General features: G+C 43.1%; 1 protein-coding gene across 3 annotated transcripts in view; it reads left to right on the top strand.

The window, feature by feature from the left end:
- The window catches only part of SPTLC3 (serine palmitoyltransferase long chain base subunit 3), a 139,403-nt gene that overhangs the window by 70,154 nt on the left and 47,680 nt on the right, over positions 1–21,569 (top strand). For all 3 annotated transcript variants that reach the window (XM_057702973.1, XM_057702974.1, XM_057702972.1), the window contains exon 7: positions 18,050–18,155. In XM_057702973.1, coding sequence (XP_057558956.1) covers positions 18,050–18,155 — 106 coding nt within the window. The remainder of the gene's footprint in view (positions 1–18,049; positions 18,156–21,569) is intronic.

The raw sequence follows: 21,569 nt of genomic DNA, 5'->3' as shown, positions 1-21,569 counted from the left end.
TCATTTTCACAATGTTGATTCTTCCAATCCAAGAACATGGTATGTCCCTCCATCTGTTTGTATTGTCTTTGATTTCTTTCATTAGTGTCTCATAGTTTTCTGAGTACAGGCCTTTCACCTCCTTGGTTAGGTTTATTCCTAGGTATTTTATTCTTTTTGTTGCAATGGTGAATGGGATTATTTCCTTAATTTCTCTTTCTGATCTTTCATTGTTAGTGTATAGAAATGCAAGAGATTTCTGTGTGTTAATTTTGTATCCTACAACTTTATCAAATTCATTGATTAGCTCAAGGAGTTTTCTGGTGGCATCTTTAGGATTTTCTATGTATAATATCATGTCATCTGTGAATAGTGACAGTTTTACTTCTTTTCCAATTTGGATTCCTTTGATTTCTTTTTCTTCTCTGATTGCTGTGGCAAGGACTTCCAAAACTATGTTGAATAGTAGTGGTGAGAGTGGACATCCTTGTCTTCTTCCTGATCTTAGAGGGAATGCTTCCAGTTGTTCACCATTGAGAATGATGTTTGCTGTGGGTTTGTCATATATGGCCTTTATTATGTTGAGGTAGGTTCCCTCTATGCCCACCTTGTGGAGAGTTTTCATCATAAATGGATGTTGAATTTTGTCAAAAGCTTTTTCTGCATCTATTGAGATGATCATGTGGTTTTTATCCTTCAATTTATTAATATGGTGTATCACATTGATTGATTTGCGTATATTGAAGAATCCTTGCATTCCAGGAATAAACCCCACTTGATTATGGTGTATGATCCTTTTAACGTGTTGTTGGATTCTGTTGGCTAGTATTTTGTTGAGGATTTTTGCATCTAAATTCATCAGTGATATTGGTCTGTAGTTTTCTTTTTTTGTAGTATCTTTGTCTGGTTTTGGTATCAGGGTGATGATGGCCTCATACAATGAGTTTGAGAGTGTTCTTTCCCCTGCAATTTTTGGAAGAGTTTGAGAAGGATGGGTGTTAGCTCTTCTCTAAATGTTTGATAAAATTCACCTGTGAATCCATCTGGTCCTGGACTTTTGTTTGTTGGGAGATTTTTAATCACAGGTTCAATTTCATTACTTGTGATTGGTCTGTTCATATTTTCTATATCTTCCTGATTCAGTCTTGGAAGGTTATACCTTTCTAAGAAACTGTCCATTTCATCCAGGTTGTCCATTTTATTGGCATATAGTTGCTTGTAGTAATCTCTTATGGTGCTTTTTATTTCTGCGGTGTCCATTGTAACTTCTCCTGTTTCATTTCTGATTTTATTGATTTGAGTCCTCTCCCTCTTTTTCTTGATGAGTCTTGCTAGACATTTATCAATTTTATTTATCTTCTCAAAGAACCAGCTTTTAGTCTTATTGATTTTTGCTATTGTTTTCTTTGTTTCTATTTCATTTATTTCTGCTCTGATCTTTATGATTTCTCTCCATCTACTCACTTTGGGTTTTGTTTGCTCTTCTTCCTCTAGTTTCTTTAGGTGTAAGGTTAGATTGTTTATTTGGGATTTTTCTTGAGGTAGGATTGTATCACTATAAACTTCCCTCTTAGAACTGCCTTTGCTGAATCCCATAGATTTTGGATTGTTGTGTTTTCATTGTCATCTGTCTCTAGGTATTTTTTGATTTCCTCTTTGATTTCTTCAGTGATGTCTTGGTTATTCAGTAGCGTATTGTTTAGCCTCCATGTGTTTATGTTTTTTACAGTTTTTTCCCTGTAATTGATTTCTAATCACATAGCGTTGTGGTCGGAAAAGATGCTTGATATGATCTCAATTTTCTTGAATTCACCAAGGCTTGATTTATGACCCAAAATGTGATCTATCCTGGAGAATGTCCCATGTGCACTTGAGAAGAATGTGTAATCTGCTGTTTTTGGATGTAATGTCCTGTAGATATCTATTAAATCCAGCTGATTTATTGTGCTATTTAAAGCTTGTGTTTCCTTATTAATTTTCTGTGTGGATGATCTGTCCATTGGTGTGAGTGGGGTGTTAAAGTCTCCCGCTATGATTGTGTTACTGTCAATTTCCTCTTTCATAGTTGTTAGCATTTGCCTTATGTATTGAGGTGCTCCTACATTGGGTGCATATATATTTATAATTGTTATCTCCTCTTCTTGGATTGAACCCTTGATCTTTATGTAGTGTCCTTTCTTGTCTCTTGTAACATTTTTTTATTTTAAAGGCTATTTTATCTGATATGAGTTTTGCTACTCCAGCTTTCTTTTGATTTCCATTTACATGGAATATCTTTTTCCATCCCCTCACTTTCAGTCTGTATGTGTCCCTAGGTCTGGAGTGGGTTTCTTGTAGACAGCATATATATGGGTCTTGTTTTTGTATCCATTCAGCCAGTCTGTGTCTTTTGGTTGGGGCATTTAGTCCATTTACATTCAAGGTAATTATCGACATGTATGATCCTATTACCATTTTATTAGTTGTTTTGTTCTGTTTCTGTAGGTCCTTTTCTTCTCTTATGGTTCCTGCTTAGAGAAGTTCCTTTAGCATTTGTTGTAGGGCTGGCTTGGTGGTGCTGAATTCTCTTAGCTGTTGCTTGTCTGTAAAGCTTTTGATTTCTCCACTGAATCTGAATGAGATCCTTGCTGGGTAGAGTATTCTTGGTTGTAGGTTCTTCTCTTTCATCACTTGAAGTATATCATGCCACTCCCTTCTGGCTTGCAGAGTTTCTGCTGAGAAATCAGCTGTTAACCTTATGGGAAATCCCTTGTATGTTATTTGTCGTTTTTCCCTTGTTGCTTTTAATAACTTTTCTCTGTCTTTAATTTTTGTCAATTTGACTACTATATGTCTTGGCATGTTTCTCCTTGGGTTTATCCTGCCTGGGACTCTCTGCACTTCCTGGACTTGGGTAGCTATTTCCTTTCCCATGTTAGGGAAGTTTTCAACTGTAATCTCTTCCAATATCTTCTTGGGTCCTTTCTCTCTCTCTTCTCCTTCTGGGACCCCTATAATGCAAATGTTGGTGTGTTTAACATTGTCCCAGAGGTCTCTTAGGCTATCTTCAGTTCTTTTCATTCTTTTTTCTTTATTCTTTTCCACATCAGTGATTATCACCATTCTGTCTTCCAGGTCACTTATTCGCCCTTCTGCCTCAGTTAATCTGCTATTGGTTCCTTCTAGTGTATTGTTCATTTCCGTTATTGTGTTGCATATCTCTATTTGTTTGCTCTTTAATTCTTCTAGGTCTTTGGTAAACTTTTCAATCTTTGCATCCAGTCTTTTTTCAAAGTCCTGGATCATCTTCACCATCATTATTCTGAATTCTTTTTCTGTAAGGGTGCCTATCTCCTCTTCATTTAGTTGTTTTTCTGGGGTTTTATCCTGTCCCTTCATCTGGTACAACGTCCTCTGCTTTTTCATTTTCTCTATCTTTCTGTGGCTGTGGTTTTCAGTTCTGCAAGAGGAAATACTGCTGATACTGCTTGATACTGCTGTATACCCTCTTGTGGAGGAAGCTATCTAGGAGGCTTGAGTGTGCTTCTTGATGGGAGGGACTGATGGTGGGTAGGGCTGGGTGGCCAGAGCTCAGTAAGACTTTAATCTACTTGTCTGCCAATGGGTGGGGCTGTGTTCCCACCCTGTTGGATGTTTGGCCTGAGGCTACCTAGCAGTGGAGCTTAAAGGCTCTTTAGTGGGGCTAATGGCAGACTCTGGGAGAGCTCACACCAATGAACACTTCCCAGAACCCCTGCCACCAGTGCCCCTGTCTCCTCAGTGAGCCACAGCTGCCCCCCACCTCTGCCAGCAACCCTCCAACACCAGCAGGTAGATCTGATTCAGTCTCCTATGGGATCACTGCTCCTTCCCCCTGGATCCTGGTGAGCACACTTTTTTGTGTGCTCTCCAAGAGTGGAGTCTGTTTCCCCCAGTCCTGTGGAGATCCTGCAATCAAATACCACTGGCTTCAAAGTCCAATTCTCTGGGGATTCCTCCCCCTGTTGCTGGACTCCCAGGTTGGGAAGCCTGATGTGGGGCTCAGAACCCTCACTTTACTGGGTGGACTTTTGTGGTATAACTCTTCTCCAGTTTGTGAGTCACCCACCCAGCATTTATGGGATTTGATTGTAACGCGATTGCGCCCCTCCTACCATCTCATTGCGGCTTCTCCTTTGTCTCTGGATAGGGGGTGTCTTTTTTGGTGAGTTCCAGTGTCTTTCTGGCAATGATTGTTCAGCAGTTAGTTGTAATTCTGGTGCTCTTGCAAGAGGAAGTGCTATCACATTTTCTTTATCCATTCATCTGTCGATGGACATTTAGGTTTTTTCCATGTGAAGAATTAATTTTTATGTTATAGTCAGGTAAAAAGTGATCTTGTTCCTCAGCATAAATGCCTCCTTTCACTCTCCCCTCCACCGCCACCACCCCTCCTACACACACACATAAACCATCTATTCGATGTCACTGAAGTGCCCTTTCAGGGTCTGGGTTGTGAGGTTGGATGATGAGGTCAAGGCGGCATGGGAAGTATTAGGAAATACTTAGAAGGAGGTGGTGGTGGACTCCTGAATTCTCTGGTCTAGCTCTGCCCCTGATTTGTTGCATCGCCTTGTATAGATCCTTTCATCTTTCTTGTACTCAGTTTTCCAACTGCAAAATGAGGGTGTTAAACTATATGATGTGTAAGGATCCTCCTAGTTCAAAGTTCCTGATCCTAATTCTTCATTACTGTCCTAAGAACTCTCTTTTCTTCCTGTGTGTGTGCACGTGTCCACCCACGTGCACACATGCATATGTGCACACACACACACACACACTTTTTTCTCTCTCTTCCTTCTCACCACCATTCTCTCCTGCCTTCCCTCCCTCTCTGCTTTCCCCTGTTCCTCTTCCTTGGCACTCTCCCTTCGTTCTCCAAGGAAGTAACAAATGTTGAAGTGAGAAGAAAACAAAGAAGTGAGGAAGAATTGTTCCAGTTCTGTTGCCCCCACCTCACAGAAACCCCAAACCATAGAACAGTTGTCCTCTGGGATTGGAAAGCCAATGCATGGGAGCATCTTAAAGTGACCCCCTTTTTCTAACTTGTAGAGTTATTCTGATGAAAAATCTCCTCTTTCCCTGAGTGGGGTGAGTTCTGGCTATGCCTTTATTGAACCTCCTTTAGTGGCTATGTGAGAAGAACACTCTGTAGTGAAGTTCAGGCCCAGGAACTCTGCAAGGACCAAGCTTAAGGGCCTTTAGGCCTGCACCTCAATTCTGACTATTAGCTCAATGCTGCTTTAAAATACGTTGACTCCATTTCTTAATGTTGCATCAAATACTCAATCTTGGCTTTCATCTTTGATAAACCAAGTTTAGTTCCTCCAGTTCTGTTTCTTTTTCTTCATTTATCATCAATTGTCACATCCAGATTCAAATTATCTTCACAGTGTTGGGAATTCATATTTGAAGTGGACATCTTTCAGGGGTTCAAGAAATGAATTTATTAGGAGATGAAGGAAAATGCTTTTGACATTAACACAATGTGCTATGCCTTTTGGATTCTTTGGCAAGGCAGATAATTGGTGATCAAAGATTCTGTCTACTTGGGGAAGGATGAAGGAAATAGTGGATATTTATTCAATTGTAGTTGCATCCATGGATATGATTAAATGTAATGATCTTGCTCTTGGAGGGAGAATCTATCAATGTCAACCTCTCATTTCTTCACTCCGTTTTACTGAGGGCAGTGGAATGCCATGGCCCTAGTTGCATAATAGAGGCATCTAGGGATATCTATGAAAGATCAATGACTCAGTCCACCTCCAGACCAACTGAATCCAAGTATTTGGGTTGGGACCAAGGCAGTTGCATTTCTTCAGAGCTCCCTACATGATTTTGATGCATAACGAGGAATATAAGCCCTAGAAACTTATTTTCTAAACTCATTTAGTCTAAGCTGACCCTGGATCTTACCAGCATGCCTGGGGATATATCACCAGACACACATTGTTACATTAACTATCCTCAAGCTTCCTCTCACCATCGTGAGCACTCTTTTACACTCCTGGTCTAAAGTTGGGAAAGGGAGTCACAAAATGCAGGAAAAGTGTTCTAAGTCAAAACTTACTGAGCATTTATCGGACACCTTTTCTGATGCAGGCACTATGTTAGGGCTTTGGAGAACTATAAAAATGATAAGGTAATATCTTAGCTAATTGAGAGCTTACAATCTAGTAGGAGGGGCAGATATATACAGAAGTAATTATCATGGGTTGAAGTGAAAAAGGGCCACAGTGGTATCAGGCAGTGGTTAAGAGTAAAGGCTTTGACGAGTGTACCTTTTTACACTCACTGGAATAGTTAAGATCCAAAAGATGACAGCATCAAGTGTTGTCAGAAGTGTGGAGAAACTAGAACACTCACCCATCACTGGAGTGTAAGTGGCACAACTTCTTCAGGAAACCCTTTGGCAAATCTTTTAAAGCGGAACACATCCCTGTGCTATGACCCAGAAATCCCACAGCTCAGAATTCCCAAGAAAAATGAAAGCATATGTCCAAGAAAAGGTTTGTACAAGACAGTTCATAGCAGCTTTATTCCCAGTAGCTCAAAACTGGAAACAACCCACATGTCTATCAATAGGAGAATAGAAAAAAAAATGCCTTATTCATATAGTAGAAGACCATTCTACAATAAAAAGGAATAAACTATTGATACAAAGTGGATGACTCTCAAGAAATATCATTTTTAATGATGCAACAAGCAACTGTGAGTTAAGTTCAAACTTTGAAAAGCATCAGATGGAAAAGATTTGTCTTTATGGATTGGAAAGATCGGCTCTCCTCAAAGCAGTTCTCTTACCCAGGAACCAATTCCAATGTGTGGGGGCTTCTCTACATCACCAAACAATTCTGCAACACAAGCTAGGCATCCAACAATTCAACTCACTTCTGACACTACCTGGAGACAGCATCATATTCCACAGGTCTGTCCCCATTTCAATGCCAATCACAAGTCCAGGTTGTCACCTGTGCTTCTGAGTGACCAGCTAAAAATCAGAAGTTCCCATCACCCCCTCCTTAGGTTCAATCAATTTGCAAGAGCAGGGACTTCCCTGCTGGCACAGTGGTTAAGACTGCACTCCCAAGGTCCAATGCAGGGGACCCGGGTTCAACCCCTGGTCCAAGAACTAGATCCCACATGCATGACGCAACTAGGAGTTTGCATGCCGCAACTAAGGATCCAGCCTGCTGCAACTAAGGATCCGGCCTGCTGCAACTAAGAACCGGTGCAACCAAATAAATAAAATTAATTAATTAATATAATTAGATTAAATTATCATTCTTGCGAAAAAATTTACTAGAGAAGCTCACAGAACTCAGCAAACCAGTTCACTTACTAGATTATCAGCTAATTATAAAAGGATATACCTCAGAAACAGCTTGATGGAAGAGATGCTCAGGGCAAGGTGGGTGGGAAAATATGCAGGAGCTTCCACACCCTCTCCCTGAATTTCCAGGTTGGTGTTCACCCACCCAGAAGCTCTCTGAACTCCGTCCTTTTGGGGGCTTATGGAGGCTTCCTTGCCTGGGCACAATTGATTAAATTATTGGCCATTGCCAGTGGTGATTGAACTCAATCTCCAGCCCCTCATCCTCCCCAGAGGTTGAGAGGAAAGACTGAAAATTCCAACCCTCTAATCATTGGTCAGTTTCCCTGGCAACCAGCTCCCATCCTTAGATGCTTTCTAAAAGTCACTTCATTAACGTAACGAAAGACACCAATATAGCTCTCAACACTTAGGAAATTCTAAGAGTTTTAGGAGCTGTGTGCCAGGAACAGTGGATGGAGACCAAATACGTATATTTCATATTATAAATCACAATATATATCACAATCGTATATTTCTTAACATAAATCACCTTCTCTAGCCTGCATTTATTATTATTTGGAATTCAGTCCAAATTGTACCATTTGTCAGTCTTCCCTTAGAAGTTCTATAGAGATGATGATAGATAGATGATAATAGATAGATAGTTGGATGATAGAATGATAAAGTAAATGGGATGAAGTGTTAATAGATGAATCTGGGTGAAAGGTACCTAGGTGTTCTCTGTAGTATTCTTATTCTTGCACATATTTTTGTTGTTTAAAATTATTTTCAAAGAAAATTGAAATTCCTTAATTCTTTTCCAAAATTATAATTCAAGAATTTCATTTTATCTTCCAATTTTATGCAGATCTTAAAGCATTCAGTAACTTATTCCTCGTGCTCTCTCTTTATACCCCCAGATAACAGATAACAGTTCTTTATGTATATCTTTATAATAAATGTTCGCCGTGGTTATTTTATACCAGCGACTAGCACTTATTGAGAATTTACTCTGCACCAGATGCTGAGCTAATGATCTTCTCTTACTTACTTATTTAACCCTGTGGACAGCCCCATGAGGTCAGTACTCATTTACAGATGAGGAGATTCAGGCTTAAACAGGTTGCTTATTACCAGTCCAAGACCATTCAGCCGCTCAGCGATGAAGCCTGGTACTCTCCGTATAAATGTTGCTCTTCCCAATGAAGAATCACATGCAGTAAGGGTCAGAGTCCATTTAATCCATGAAATTCTGTTATGTATGAGCTGCTGTGGCTCTTTAGGTCTCTGTGGGAGGGAGAATAATAGCCCCCCAACAAGCCTGTGTCCTAATCCTCAGAACCTGTGACCAGATTGTATTATGTGGCAAAGGGGAATGAAGGATCCAGCTGCAATTCAGTCTGCTACTCAGATCATCATAAGGTAAAGAGAGTGTCTGCACGGGGTCCAGGGTTATCACAGGGTCCTTCAATGTGGAAAAAGGGAAGCAGAAGAGTGAGTGTCAGAGTAATGCCACATAAGAATAACTTCAAGCCATTGCTGGCTTTGGAGATAAAGAAACCAGAGCCAAAGAATGTCGGAAGCCTCTAGAAACTGCAAAAAGCAAGGAAACAGATCCCCCTACCCCCACCCAGCTTCCAGAAAGGAAAGCACCTCGACCAATATCTTGGTTTTAGCCCAGTAAGACCCATTTCAGAGTTTTGGCCTCCAGAACTGTACGATAATTTGTGTTTCGTAAAGCCCTACGTTTGTACTAACTTTTTCCAGCAGCTGCAGGAAATTAATAGACTTTCATTCTCAGATCCACGAATCCCTTGTTCTCACTCACTAACGTGCTCAGCACGACTTTTACCCATGAACAACTCTCCCTGCTGTTGTATTTACATCACAGAAACAGCCACCTTTGAGAGCAGGGCTACCTCCAGGGTCCTTGGAACCACTTCTCCCTTGAGAGCTTCGGGAAGTGGGATGGCATATGGAGGGGAAAATAATTAAATGGAGTCATAATAGGTAAGGCATCAGTTGCTCTTGGCTCTCTTTCCTGCTTTGCTATTCCTGGGATCATACTAAATACCTCAGTAAACAGTGATGCTTAATCCTTAATACGTATCCACACAGACTGGAATGATAAGGTGGAGATTTTTTGAAAGAATCTGAGGAAGATGAAAGTTGCCTTCCTATGTGTGCAGGAGGCATGCAACCAGCCCAGATAGGAGCTAATAACTTGTGAGATGGATTCTTAAAAACAGCCCCCAAAACTGGAATGTTCTTAAACATCAGGATTATGGGGTTTCATACAACTACACTTGCCCTGTGTCCTCTGCTTATATCTTAAGGATAGTCTCCTGTCTTTGGGGGAAGAAGAGACCCTATTTTTATATAGATCAATACTAGAGGATACCCACTTGTTATTTAGAGCAACAGTAAATAAATCGGAATTCTGGGCCCTTGAATTTTTGTATTCTGTGTGGGAAAAATATACCTAAAGTATAGTTAAACCAATGCAGACCATCATAATAAACTTTGAATCCTATGTAACTGGCTTGACCAGTAACTTCAAGCTATTCATCATTTCTTTATTTCCTACAAAATCAGAATGAGGAACTAAAAAGACTAAAAGAAGGAAAGTTCTAAAAGGAAACAAAATCAGAACACCAAAAGGCTGTACTCTCTAAGGAAAAGTAGACAACTCGGAAGTGCATTTTTAGCAGAATTATCACCAGAATTATCACCAAGAATTATCACCAGGGATCCATTTCTTCCTGGATCGTGAATGTGGACAATTACAGTCAGCCCTCCATTTCTGCATGTTCCATATGCACCAGATTCAACCAACCACAGACTGAAAATATTCAGGAAAAAAATTCCAGAAAATCATGAAAAGCAAAACTTTAATTTATCACATGCTAACAACTCTTTATATAGCATTTACATTGTATTAGGCACTGTAAGTAATCTATGATTTAAAGTATATGGGAGAATGTGTGCAGGTGATATGCAAACACTATGGACTTGAGCACCAGCAGATTTGTGTGTCCACAGGGGTTCCTGGAACCCACCCCCCGTGGATACCGAGGGACAACTGTACTGAGATCCTAACTCTCATTTATTCAGCATTCACTGCTGGCAAGCACTACATTAAGCCCTTTATATAATCAACCATTTAAACTTAACAAAAACCCAGATTCCTGTTTCTTTTCACCAGTGCCACTCATTAAGAGAAAACTATGTTCAAAGTGATTGAATGACCTTCCCAAGGACACACACGTGACATATGGTGAGAGTCAAAATTCAAACCCAAGTCTGTTGCCCTTGCCTTGGATCATTTCCCCCAAAAGCAGACCTGAGACATGGATGTGAAGGCAAGTCGTTTATTTAGGAAGTGATCCCAGGATGTGGACAGATGATCAGGGGATGAAGACAGAGCAGGGGAGGCAGCCAATAAAGGGTGTATTGTCAGGCACGTTAGCACAATAGACAACTGGAGCGCAAGGCTACCAGGAAACCCTGGGCGCCAGTGTAGACATGCCTCAGTGTTATCCCACCTGAGGGGTGGGAGCTGAGGTATTTATGCACCAGTTCCCACTGGTGGTTGGTTGAGGGCTGTCCCTACTCGGGTTGAGTACACTCCCACAGCCACACAAATATCTCTTGGACAAAGAATAGCCTGTGTTTGCAATAAGGAGCTGGGCTGAGAGGATACAGATACATGGACAGCTCTGAATGACACTCATACCCACTCGCTGAGTCCAGCTACTGCCGGACCACATGTAGGACCCAGAGAGCTGTGGGTTCTTGTGTGAAAATCAGTGTAGTGTGAGGCCTTGTCCTGTTAGGAGCCTGAATTTTAAACCAGAAGCTAAGGCTTGGCCTCTGAATTCCTCTGGCTACATGCTAAGAATATCTCCTTGCACCTTCTACTTTGGGCAGCTTCAGTGAAATAGCCAATCCTTAGTTTGCCTTTGTGACTCATTGGTGCCACAAAACAGACGCTGCAGCCATTTCACGGGACAAGCCAAGGCGTCGGCTCCGACCAGGGGCCCACAGGCCTGGTCTCCTTCGTGATTCTGATGCGTTGAGGAAATGGGTCCAAGCACTGTGGGGCACCCGGAGGCCTGTGATAAACACGTCCTCTGGGATGAATATATCAGCACCCTGAGAATTCCAGGACCTCAAACCCTGGGTCAATTTTAGCTCTCTGGAAAGGTCAACCTCTTCTTTCAGAGATTTGGGGAAATCAGAACTGAGGTTTTTTTCCCCCTGAATCTGCTCACTTTACTAAAGGCATGTGATGTAGATTTTAGAACAACATTTCCCAGGCTTTAATGTACCAGGAGTCCCTGTGGGGAGTCTTGTTAAAATGCAGACTCAGATTCGGTAGATCTGGGCAGGGGCCTGAGCGCCTGCATTTCTGACAAGCTCCCAGGTGAAACTGATGCTGCCGGCGCTGCACCGCACTTGGAGCAGCAAGGCTGTAGGTAATCTCTGTACTCAAGTGAGTCATAAAGGGCTTCTTGAGCTGTTCTTGAAGAGGAGAAGCAGTCTTTTCAGCTAGGAGAGTTGCCATGAGGTCAGAGGAATGGGCAGGCCAAGAATTTGGAGTCGTTTGGAAAAAGAAAAAAAGTCAAGAGGAAGAACCAGGATTCTATCTAGAAGCATTTCAAGGCCGACAGAAGGAAGAACAAAGGATGCAGTGTTTGTGGGAAACTCTGAGCCCTACCTCTTCTGCTGAGTGAGGGCTCACGAGTGTCATTTGAGTGGAAGGTCAAACCTATAAACATCACTTAGATTACTTTACAAGCCACGACCTTTTAGATCTCAAGGCTCCTGAACTAGGTTGTTTTCTTTAACAAACAAAGCAATTGCCTCTATATCTTTTCACAGTAAGAGTACTGAACGCTTGCTGTAATGAAACTTTCGCAGGCACTCACTCATTTTAGCCTCAAGTGCACAATAAGCCACCCACCGATTATCCCCTTTTTACAGATGAAGAAACAGAGGCACAAAGTGGTGAAGTGACTTGTTTACAGATGGAGCTGGAAAGAGACACAGCTGGGACTTAAATCTAGGTGGTCTGACTTCAGAGTTCCCATTTCTAAACACGGTGAACTTTGACCTCCTGTCTACTCCCTGCCTCCCCCGAATGGTAGAGTGATGTGTGCAATACCCCATAGCCTCCACCTCCCATGCAGCTGGGTCAGGTGGAGGCAGCCAGCTTTCACTGGGCGCCCTTGACTGCACCTTGACCTGAGACACAGGATCCAGGTGCTGTCCCCTGGGCTCCCACAGTGCTCCATGAATCAAGGCTTGCCTTCCTGCACTGACTCCACTCACCCAGGGATCCCATTCTGTACTGTGTCTAGTCCCACAGGCCCTTCCCTGAGGATCAGAGCATCTGTGCCGCAACAGGCCCAGAGCCTGAGTGCATGGGACACTCTGTCGCCATGCGTCAGGCTCTGCCTGTTCTTCACCTCATGTCCCCAAGGCCAGGAGTTTCTGGGATGAACCTCTCCCCTGGGTAAGCAGGCCTTTCCCCCAGCACCTGCCTCACCCTCAAACCCAACCCAGCTTCTCTTCTCCCAGCTGCCTTTTGCCCACTTCCAGGAAGCTCACCTTGCTTCTTTGACCTACAAAAGACCACGTGACACCAGTCCACCTATTTACAGACCCATCCAGAAAACCTGAACCAAATTATGCATCCAAACTGCCTTGCAAAACTGAAGGCACCAAAATTTCAATCCATCAGAAATGCCTTTATTGATCTCATTTAGGAGACTCTATAAATGTGACTTTGAGAAGAATTTTTGCTTTGCTTGCCAGAATTGGCCATTATGATTATGTTTTCCCCCAAAGGCTCCACAAGGGGGCAGCCCACCCCAGAAACCATCTTAAAAGTAAGAATAGTTTATCATCATTCACAGTTAGTTAAGTACGTGTTGCTTAATAGTTCACATTTGGGCTCAGTATTGAAGGATGAGACTGAGTATCCCCAAAGGCACACGAGGAACGGCGAAAAGATGGGGGCCAAGGAATCAGAAAGAGTAACAAGTAGCATTTCTTCATCATCCAACCATCTTTTCACTTAAGAAGTAATGTCTATTCTGGGTAGGCATGAAAAGATTTTGGTGAGCAGCCCATGGGGCAGGGAAGCAGAGGATGTATCTAAATGCAGCTGGACCCGGATTTCCTGGAGCTTTGAGTGATGAGGGTGAACAAGCAAGCACCCTGGGCAGCGCATGGCAAGTGGAGGCTGCCGCTCAGCCCCGACCACGGCCCTGGATGGAGAGCAGGGCAGGGCATGGAGGGACGGCTGGAAAGGATGTTCTCCTGTCTCAACAAAAGCTCAGTTGCACAAGAGGTGAGGAAAGAGGCAGCACCCAAGACAGGAGAAGCAGCGTCATTGCTGTACAGGAAAGTAAGAAAGAACAAAGACCTAGTTCTTATCTTTAGGAAGACACTTTCTGAAGCACACCCAACCTCCCTTCTGAAAAAATTAAGGTTTCTTTGTTGACTTGTGCCCTCTTCTTACAAGAATGTATCTGTAGTTTCCGCACATCCCAGAGGCTTGCTGATATTATCAGGACCTTAAATTTAAGGACAGGTACAGGAACAGGCTTGCAGAGTGTCCCTGTCACCTTAAGCCTGATTAGAACTTTGGGAACATAGCTGGGCTCTCCCTGGGATTTAGTAATTCCCTACCCTGTGACAAATCAGCATAGTTTTGCACCAGGATGTGGCCCCCTCCTTTCAGCCCATCACAAACTGAAGGACCCCGCCTTGATTAGCCAGACTTGGTGGTGAGTAATGTCTAAGGTATTGTTGGTACTCAAATGTGTGATAATTACAAGTCCATAGTGAGTCACTATATCTTTTTAACAACACGGTACAACAGCTCTGTGTGGGTGTACCTTGACGGCGTCAAATGTATTCTTTTTTTTTCTTAATAGTTTTATTTATTTATTTATTTATTTATTTATTTATATTGGCTGTGTTGGGTCTTTGTTGCTGAACGCAGGATTTCTATAGTTGCGGAGAGTAGGGGCTACTCTTCATTGCAGTGCATGGGCTTCTCATTGTGGTGGCATCTCTTGTTTCAGAGCACGGACTCTAGGCGTGCCAGCTTCAGTAGTTGTGGCACATGGGCTCGGTAGTTGTGGCTTGCAGGCTCTAGAGTGCAGGCTCAGTAGTTGTGGCGCACAGGCTTAGCTGCTCCTCGGCATGTGGGATCTTCCCAGACCAGGGCTCAAACCAGTGTCCCCTGCATTGGCAGGCAGATTATTAACCACTGTTCCACCAGGGAAGCCCAAATGTATTCTTTTTAATTTCCATATCTCGGGATTTTTTTTGTACTCTGACAAGAAACTGGTTTGCTTGGGCTTAGGGTTTTTGGGGGTGTTGTTGTGTTTTGTTTTCTTGTTTTGGGGGTTTTGGGGGGGATTTTTTTTTGGCTTTTGTTGTTATTGGTTTTACAAACTTCTGGCATTAGTTTGCTTATCTGAAAAAAAACAAAACCTAATCATTCTTGCCTACTTCTCGGAGGTGTCGTGAGGGTTCACATAATACGGGTATAAGTGCTTTAATAAGCATCATTATTTGAAAATCCCTTGCAGATGTTAGCATGTGATTTACTGTAACAGTAGAACCTCATAAGGCCTGCAGAACATAAACCACAATCCCCTGAATCCTATGGGTCTGTAACCCACACACTGTAGAATTATAGAGCAAGGACCTAAGAATCAGAAACTACCGGATGTTAACATGGGTTCAGAATCCCACAGTGAGTGAAGTCATACCTTTCTCTGTCTAGCTTCTGTGATTCTAAGAGGTTAGCGAGTTTGTCCCCCAAGGGGAAAAATGGCTGATTCACTTTCTGTTTGCTCAGTGATCCCAGTATGTGGACACCGGGGGTTTTCTGAAGTTCCACTGAAAGCTTCTCCCTATGGAACTCTCCATTCATGACAGACACAATGAGTTCCCTGACATCTGCAAAACACAAAAAAAACACATCAAGGCCATTTACAAGCTTGTTGTCTGTCCTGCCTGATATTAAAAAAAAAAAAAATGGAGAGAAACTTCTCTTTTCTTTTGTGGGGTTCACATAAATTCCCATACTTAGCCTCCAACATGTATGTGACCTTCTCGATTGTATAAACAGCACAATAATCTCTGTGTGTACAGATTTTTCGAAATCTTAGAATGTTCATTTTTAAGTGACTGCTAATTCAGTTCACTTGGGTTTGCTTTTATTACTATGGAGTTGCACTCACCATGTGTCATTTCCATATAAAAACTGGTCAATTCCAAGTCCCAGAAGGAAAAACTCTTTAAACGGGTATACTTATACTCAATAGCTCTTTATTCTCTTCAGAGACTAACAGGCCTGTGGCAGATTATAGAAAAGCAAGCGTGCTTCCCCCAGTCGAATGGATTCCTTCAACATTTTAGGAAAGCAAAATGTCAGTAAAGATGAGGTTTTGTTATCCCTGAAATCCTCAAAATAAGAAAGCTGTCATTGCAGCACTATTTACAATAGCCAGGTCATGGAAGCAACCTAAATGTCCATCAACAAGAGGAATGGATAAAGAAGATGTGGTACATATGTAAAATGGACTATTACTCAGCCATAAAAAGTAACACAGTGGTGTCATTTGTAGAGATGTGGATGGACCTAGAAACTGTCATACAGAGGGAAGTAAGTTGGAAAGAGAAAAACAAATATAGCATATTAATGCATATATGTGGAATCTAGAAAAATGGTACAGATAAACCAGTTTGCAAGGCAGAAATAGAGCCACAGACATAGAGAACAAATGTATGGACACAAAGGGAGGAAATGGGGGGTGGGATGAATTGGGAAATTGGGATTGCCATATATACACTAATATGTATAAAATAGATAGCTAATGAGAACCTGCTGTACAGCACCAGGGAACTCTACCTCACCTTGCTCTACAGTAGAGACTAACACAATATTGTAAAATAACTATATAACAATAAATAAATGAATAAGTAAATATCTTTTTTTTTAATTTACATTAAAAAAATTTAAAAACAAAATAAGAAAGCTGCTTTCTGTTTCCTTGGCTGCCACCTAGTGGTCAGGGATGTCACTAAAACAACACTACATCTTACGTGAAGACTTGAAAATACCTCTGCCTGTCTATAAAGCCAAGTGATTCAATGATCACATATCGCTTTAGCTCTAACACTGTGCATTAGGACTAGGGCTAAAAGGATGAAGAAGATAAGGTCCCTGCCTTCCCTGGAGGAGAGACATGAACTCAAATAATGAGTAATGTGATGAGTGCTTACATACAGAATAGGCAAGTCATCAAGGACACAACGAAGAAAGAAAATCTATTGTAATGGCCAAAAGAGTTTGACACGTGATGGGTGGAGATTCTCCAGACAGACAAGAGGGGAAAGCACGTAAGAGAGATGGGAGGCCGTGTGCTGGGGAATATTGAGAAACGATATCAGGAAAACAGCCAGAGACTAGATCAGGAAGGGCTTTCGGAGGTTGCATTCATTAGCTATTCCCATAGCAAACAACCTCAAACCCTCAGTAGCGTCCAACAAACTGCACTTATTTCTCACTCGTAACTGCAGGCAGGCTGGGATAACTGTCCTACTTGTCTCTCAGCCTCTCTTGGGACCCTCCCAGGACCAGTGCGTTAGCCTGGGAGTGTTCTTTCCATGTCACTGGTAGAAGCACAAGAGGAAAAGCAGAAACATGTAAGGCCTCTTAAGGTCGAGGCTCGGAACTAACCTGCTCTCTCTTCCTTGGATTCTATTAGCCAAAGCAAGTCACCTGGCTGAACCCAAGCCAGAGGCAGGGAGACATCTTCCATCCCTGTAGTGGGGGGATTGTGAGGTCACATGTCAAAGGACTGGAATGGAGGGAGTGTAGGAACTGGGGCCAAGAATGCCATCTGCCACAAGTTCTATCTTACAAATGCTGGGTTTACGGTACCCACGGGTTTGTCTAAAATGTGGTTGGAGAATCGTTATGTAGCTCAAAATTGAGGTCTGGCTTTGAGTGATGGACCCAGGAGTCCCAAGAGCCCCAACATGCCCCCTTGTGAAGCCAGCCCGTCCCACACCAGCTGGTCCAGAATCTCTAGGAGTGAGACAGGGAATCTGCATCTTAACTGCTTCCCCACGTGATGATTCATAGTCTCTGAAGTCTGAGGCCCACGGATGGATACGTGACAAAAAAATGACACTTCCTTAAAGTTCTGAAACAAACCAGCCCTGCTTTGCACCAGAACGTGGCCTCCACACCGCGGCCATTCACCCACCTCCCAAAGCTTAGGCAGCGAGACCCCCGCCAGCCCAAAATGCTGCCGCTCTGTGCAAACCCAGCTAAATGATCAATTGGTGAGTGTCAGTTAATGATATCTCTCAGGGCTAATTTTAACCTGGCAACAAAGCTTAAGCCTAAGAAATGCATTTAATGTAAAGCTTCAGTCTCTGCTAACGCAGGCGAAGACAGCCTTTGAAGAGCCTGCGAAACCGTAAACCTCCACTAGAGGTTTGTTATGCCAGCTTTACAAACCTGACGACTCATCTTTTCAGAGTTAAATTTTACTAAAAAAGATAGACTTCTCTCTCCCCCTAGGTATTTTCTGAGTCTAAAACATCTGATGCCTCCTCCAAAAAGAAAATGAAGGAGGAAAAGAAAAACCCTCTCCTGACTCAATTTTTTTTTTTTTTTTTTTGTATTATTTAAAGACATGCAAAGCCTAGAAAAGCTCCTGAGAGATGCTATAATCTACGGCCAGCCTCGAACCCGCAGAGCTTGGAAAAAGATTCTCATCCTAGTGGAGGGCATCTACAGGTATGTAAATAACCAGAGACCTGTTCACAGACTGAGGTCCACAGCGAGCTGACAAATGGCCCACAGCAAGGCTGACCTCTCCTAGTTAAATGGAAAAATGAGTTAGATACAGGTGTTATAAAGGGACCTGAGGCAGAGCTATCAATGTGAGCTGTGAGCTCTTGGGTCACCTGTCTTTCCAATGACCCTACAGGTGGTGGAGCACCTGGGAGGCTGGCGTACTTAAGAAGGTGTCTTCAGAAACGTCCTGACGGGGCATTGGTAACTTGTGTTGATTCTTTCCATCTTTCTACCTTTGGCTGCCCCACAGTTTCAAAGGCCTTTAGGGGCCATGTTATTCAATGTCAGAACCCTCTTTGCCTTCATGACAAAGGCAGGAAAGTGGATGTTACGATGGGCACCCAGCTGCCCCTAACTCAATAGTACACCCAAACTCCAGTTGCTCGTTGAACTTGGCCAATTGTTGGCATCCAACTACAAAAAGCCTGCACATTTTCCTCAAGGTAAGACTAACCTGGAGTGCAATTCTTGATCCAGAGCTGGGAACAGGGGGAGATGGTCTTAGCATCTGAAGGCACGTTCAGTCTTCCCGCAGCTTTTAGGCTGAGCAGACAAAACATCCACTAAGCCAGTGAGAGCTGCACTTTTATATTGCAGGTTGTGATTGAATTTGCTCCGTTCTATGTCTGAACCGATGATCGTTACTAAGGTAGAAATTGCCTCCAAGTTTGTCTTCTGTGGATGCCCTAGAATATGAGTCAAGGAAACATTACTTCATAGTTGCTCACTCCTAAATCATTTCTCAATCCTAACGTTAGAGGCATCAAAGGCGAAGTTTCCTATGAAATAATTGTGGAAAAGTGAACAATATTAAAAGGAAGGAAACGAGGGCTTAACTTCCCAATAAGGAGCAGTATGGCTGCAAAAGAGGCTTAAGATCAGAGCAGGATTTCTTTCAGCAGCTAATCGAATCGGTCCCAGAGGGTGCCACCCAAGCACATTTGGCAATTTTCAGTGGTCACAGCTGCAGTAGAGTAGTGCTGGCCTCTGGTGGGCAGAGGCCAGGGATGCTGTTAAACCGCCTACAGTGCACAGGATAGTCCCCTGCAACAGAGAATTATCCAACTCAAAATGTCAACAGTGCCAAGGTTGAAAAACTCTGCCTTAAAATAATGCAACCACTCACTGGCCCTGAACTTGCTACTTTTAGGAAATAATCTCATCTTGACTCTGGGCTGTCCTAACCTCAAGCATGGGTCTTTCTCCCTGTGTGATTTGTGCCAGATGCCAGCCTGGGAGGGGAGCCCTTATCTAAACACCTGTCAATCAAGCCTGGACTGGTGGGAGCACAGATCAGTGGAGGGAGAGCAGATGGGCATCTCCCCTAACCAGAGTAAACAGAACCCAACTGCAAATAAACAGAACTTGGCTCCACTAAAGGGAGGCTGTGTTCTAAGTACTTTGATCACGGCTGAAATTAAGTGGACCACCAGCATTTCACTGTCAAATATTCCCATCAGTTACACAAAGAAACCCCTCCGGTAATGGCTGTGCTGAGCCTGGGTCCTACTGTGATATCAGGAGGATGGGGGAGCCACATGTGGACTTCAGCTCCAAGACAGGGTGGCACCAAAACACAACTTAGGGTTCACTAGCAATGGTGACCACCCAGTGACCTACTGCTGTGAAGCAAGCAACCCCAAAGCACAGTGGCTTCCACAGCAATGAGTTATTATTTCCCATGCTACTGTTGTCTGGACCCACTGGGCAGCTCTGCTCCATGTGACATTGGTTGGGGTCATTCATAGGGCAGCATTCAGTAGGGTGTTTAGCTGGGGCTGGAACATCCGAAATGACCTCACGCACACATTTGTGCTCCTGGTACTGGTTGTTGACTGAAGTGCCTTATTGTCTCCACTTCTCTGGGGTTCTTTATATGTAGGGGTTTCTTGTTCAGCAGTCTAGATAGAGCTTCCTTACAACATGGCAGCTGGCTTCCAAGAGAATGAAAGCAGAAGATACCAGCCTTTTAAGGGCTGGACCCAGAACCAGTACAGCATCACTGTGCCACCCTCTATTAGTCAAAGCATGTCATGAGCCTAGCTCAGATTCAAGGGCAGGAGAAATAGCCCACCTCTTGTTTATGGGAGGATTGGCTTGTGTGCACAGGGAGGGGAAGACTTGCAGGCAGCCGTCTTTGGAGGCAATCTACAGCCGCTCCACTGACCTGACATGTGTACAGCAAGAAGTCTCCACTGTCCATGGACTTGCCTTCTTAGAGAGGTTCCTTTTTTCTCGCCTGCACAGGAATCTTGTCTTTAAATGGGCCTGTGACCTAAAAGCCCTCATTCATAGATAGGAAACAGGACGCTTCTTAGGCCGCAGTGCCTCCCGGGGCCTCAGTTTCCTCGTCTGTAAAATAAGGCTAGCCTAGAGTAGCGTTCTGAAACATACGGATGTTCTCATTTGCTGCTCCACCAGAAAATGAAATTATTTCCCAAAAGATTTTTCAAAGGGCCGGGATTAGGAATGTGAAACCAGTAGTTCGCAGATACATGTCTGCTTTCCAGAGATGCATTATGGATGTTTACCTTGTTAACTTCCACACAAAGCCTCCTTAGAGCTTTCACTCCCAGATCTTACTTATCTCTGGCTGTGGTTTGCCCCCGTGGGCAAAGTCCCCCTACCACAGACAGCTCACATAAATCAATTTTTTCAAAACTGCAAAAAAGAGCCATCAGCCAAATCAGGCAGTTTCAGGTAGGTATCAAGGTAGAAAAGGCTAGATACCAAATCTGAGAAATCAGTAAACTCCACAAAAGCAGTTATGATAATAATAATAGTAGTGGCAATAATAATCTCATCATTCATAGATCATATAGGTATGAATATTTATATATAGAATATAGGGGAGTCAGGATTTGGAGGGTGGCCTGGGACATGGGTACAGATCCTGCGTGGCTGCCTGCAGCTACGTGCCCTTCATAGGGTTCTTTTGTAAGAATTAACTGAGATCTATAAGCTAGTGCTTGGAGAAGCCCAACCCATCCTAATGGCCACGCAACCGGGAGTAGCTGTCTTCATCATTAAATTTCTTTTCAGTTGAGGAAGTTGCAACTCAGAAAACAATAAGCCATCTGCCTGGTGGAGCTTTTTGACACCTGGTGGATGGGGGTCAGAGGACAGGGTTCACATTTAACATGTATTATTGCTGAACACTTCACATGTGCTATCCTGAGTAAGCGCCCCCAGTACTCTTGAGATTACTGTGGGGATGAAGACATTCAGGTTCCAAGACATCGATCACTTGCCCCAGGGCAGATAACTGAGATCAAACAGAGCTGGGATTCAAACCAGGTGGCCCTGCTAGGACAGAGACTCATTGTAAATAGAAGAGTCAGCAATGTGGCCACA

This window comes from Hippopotamus amphibius, chromosome 12 (genome assembly GCF_030028045.1).
Source record: "Hippopotamus amphibius kiboko isolate mHipAmp2 chromosome 12, mHipAmp2.hap2, whole genome shotgun sequence".
Lineage (NCBI taxonomy): Eukaryota > Metazoa > Chordata > Mammalia > Artiodactyla > Hippopotamidae > Hippopotamus > Hippopotamus amphibius.
This window is presented reverse-complemented; position numbering and strand designations above follow the sequence as displayed.